This window comes from Wasmannia auropunctata, unplaced genomic scaffold (assembly GCF_000956235.1).
Source record: "Wasmannia auropunctata unplaced genomic scaffold, wasmannia.A_1.0 LD336090.1, whole genome shotgun sequence".
Classification (NCBI taxonomy): Eukaryota; Metazoa; Arthropoda; class Insecta; order Hymenoptera; family Formicidae; genus Wasmannia; species Wasmannia auropunctata.
The window spans coordinates 480,819-483,706 of NW_012026800.1; the positions used below are offsets into that span (position 1 = coordinate 480,819).

Consider the following 2,888-nt stretch of genomic DNA (forward strand, 5'->3'; position numbering starts at 1 on the left):
TAAATATATGATACATATGTACAAATATTTATGTGCAGCTTATCCATTATAATGACAGAAAAGAAACATAATCAATATTATTTATGTAAAGGATAATTGAAAAAGAATTTTTTTAAAAATCACAGTTACATGATTGTGATATTTAAGTATAGGTTTTAACCGCGCTCAGCATGACTCAAAGCCAATGAACGGGGACGTGACGGTTACTGGCTTCATTTTATTGTGTTTTTGTATTTTATTATTTTTTATTCTTATTTTAATGTTTTAATATTTAATGTTTTGCAATATTATTATTATTTGATTTAAAACCAAACAAAATTAAATATTAACATTCCATAATGAGACATCATTTAACAAAATATTTGAGACTAATATTATTGAACATTTTCCGCAAGATTTAACTTATCTTTTTATTTATATATTATATTTGTTTTCTTTATACATTTAGTTTTATTAATTTTAAGAAGTATCAAATGAAGGGCAAGTGAGCCTTGCACGAAATTAGTGCTAAAATTACATATATTTAAACAATAATCATTATCACTCAAACGTTTCGGCTCCGCATTGAGCCATCTTCAGTGGGTAAAAAATACAAAAAAATTATTTCTTCTCTTCTACTTTACATTAGCGCTTTGTTCTTTCCGCTCGCACGAAGGTCGCTTATCGCTCGTTGTGAGATCGTTCGTTGGACAATCGTAATGTCATGTGATCCCATCCTCAGGTGACAAATCAACGGATCGCATCGATGATTTGAATGATTATTGTTTAAATATATGTAATTTTAGCACTAATTTCGTGCATTATATATAATTAGGGAGAGCGCTATTTAAATTAGAATATATCCTATGTACAAACGTTTATTTAAACTCAATTTAGATATAGTATTTTGTCTCGTAATGTATGTTCTTTACTTTGCAGACGTATTCAATAAGACCTTGCACTCGTAATTATTTTTAAAAAGTAGTTCCTAAAAATTTAAACGAATCCCGTTTAAGTTTACATTATTTCGATAAAGAAACATCACAAAATGTGATGTTTTAATATTATATTACTCATATAAAAATATTGGTCCTGTCTCAAATTCTTTTATGTTTATCTATATTCCATATATTGATCTATATATACATAAATTCTATTTGTTTTGTTTTATAATATTATAACATATATTATAACATAATATTATAACATATATATTATAACATATATATAAATATTCATTTATTATTAATTATTATTTAAATAAATTTTTTGTTTTCATTTTCACTGCATATTGTTATCCCTTCATTTTAATAGTAATATATTTTGTAATCTTAACGTAATTATGCATATAATAAATGCGCATATAATAACGTTGTTGATACACGATCTGAAAGAGTGATAGGAAATATGTCGAATTTTTGGTAAAGATTTTGTCCTTCATGTGTGGTGCTTTCAGAAATGAAAAATGCTACTCAGATATGAATAATGCATTTGAGTTACAATCAATATGATAAAATATTCACATGCGGATAATAAAGATATCATATATATCATACATCCTGTCCAATTATTGAAGAAATATAAAGATAAAAAGGATTATAAATTTATCAAATAGTGGAAAATTCTCATTAAAGATATCATATCATATATCCTGTCCCATTATTAAAGAGATACAAGATAAAAGAAAATTAATTTTATCAAATAGTGGAAAATTTTCATATTTAATCTTTTTTATTTGTAATGAGGAGAAATAGCCAGAATAGATAAGTAATATGAATAAAACAGTACGTCAGAACACGTAACGTATCGAACATAAAATCATAAAAACTAAAAAAATTTTAAACAATTGAAATAATTTTTTTAAGTTATATGGACACCCGAAGCTCTGCAATTGACAATAACTGTATTAACATTTCTTGATCTACTAAAAATCACGCAAAATATTACATATCTTATTTTTTCGAAACGTTCCCAAAACGTTATACACATTTAGAAATTATTAAATTCAGGAATATTATTGTAGCTTTCTTTTTATAAATCCTTTAAGTAAAAAAATATATCGCGAAAAATTATGAAAGTTTACCGTGAAAATTGTGTTTTAAAAATATAACTTTAGCTATACGTAAATATAACAAACTTTAAAATTACTATTTCGTGACAGATTTTATTATAACTACCCGGTTATAAAAGATATTGTGACCTCGGTTATAAAAGATATCGTGACGTCGGAATTTATGAGAATTAAAATATTCGATATCTCCAATAAACAAAGTGATTAATAAAATTTATATATTGTGTTGATTATAGGAACAACGGTGACGCAGGAGCTCATATGGTTGGTAGCGAACGATATGAATTTCGAGGAAGCGCTTCAAAGGACTTTATTAGAGAGATTTCCCTTTATAGAGTATATATGATTCTACACATACATAAAGATTGCAGGAAATAAAATTCACATTTTCTAGATTTATGGCGCAATGAAAAAAATTATCACTTGACTTTCAATAAAATTTTTGCGTTTTAAACTTATGTTTAAAGTTCTAAAAATTCAATTTGCAAATCTTGTATTCAACAGGATGTTACAATATACATTAGATTATATACTTCAAATTGGATGAAAAATGTAGAAAAATCAAATGTTTATTTTGTACTATTCTGATATGAAATTATAAAATCGCAAAACAATCAAGCGCTGCGGTAGCGGCGCGACGCCAAGTATATATAAAATAATATATATAAAATAATATATATAAAATAAAAGTCGGGTGATGACTTGTGAGTATACGGCACTGGCACTGCGCTACCGCTTAGCTTTATCTCGAAGTTTTGCCTCGTCAGATTTCCGATTTTTAATATCTCGGAAACGAAAGTTCTAATGAAAAATCTAATGACACTTTCGCTATATAATA

The 2,888-nt window shown here is 26.2% G+C and overlaps 1 protein-coding gene across 1 annotated transcript in view; it reads left to right on the forward strand.

The window, feature by feature from the left end:
• Positions 1-2,888, forward strand: part of LOC105447826 (sulfotransferase 1C4-like) — an 11,198-nt gene that overhangs the window by 1,338 nt on the left and 6,972 nt on the right. Inside the window, exon 2 of the mRNA XM_011686035.1 lies at positions 2,287-2,386. Coding sequence (XP_011684337.1) covers positions 2,287-2,386 — 100 coding nt within the window. The remainder of the gene's footprint in view (positions 1-2,286; positions 2,387-2,888) is intronic.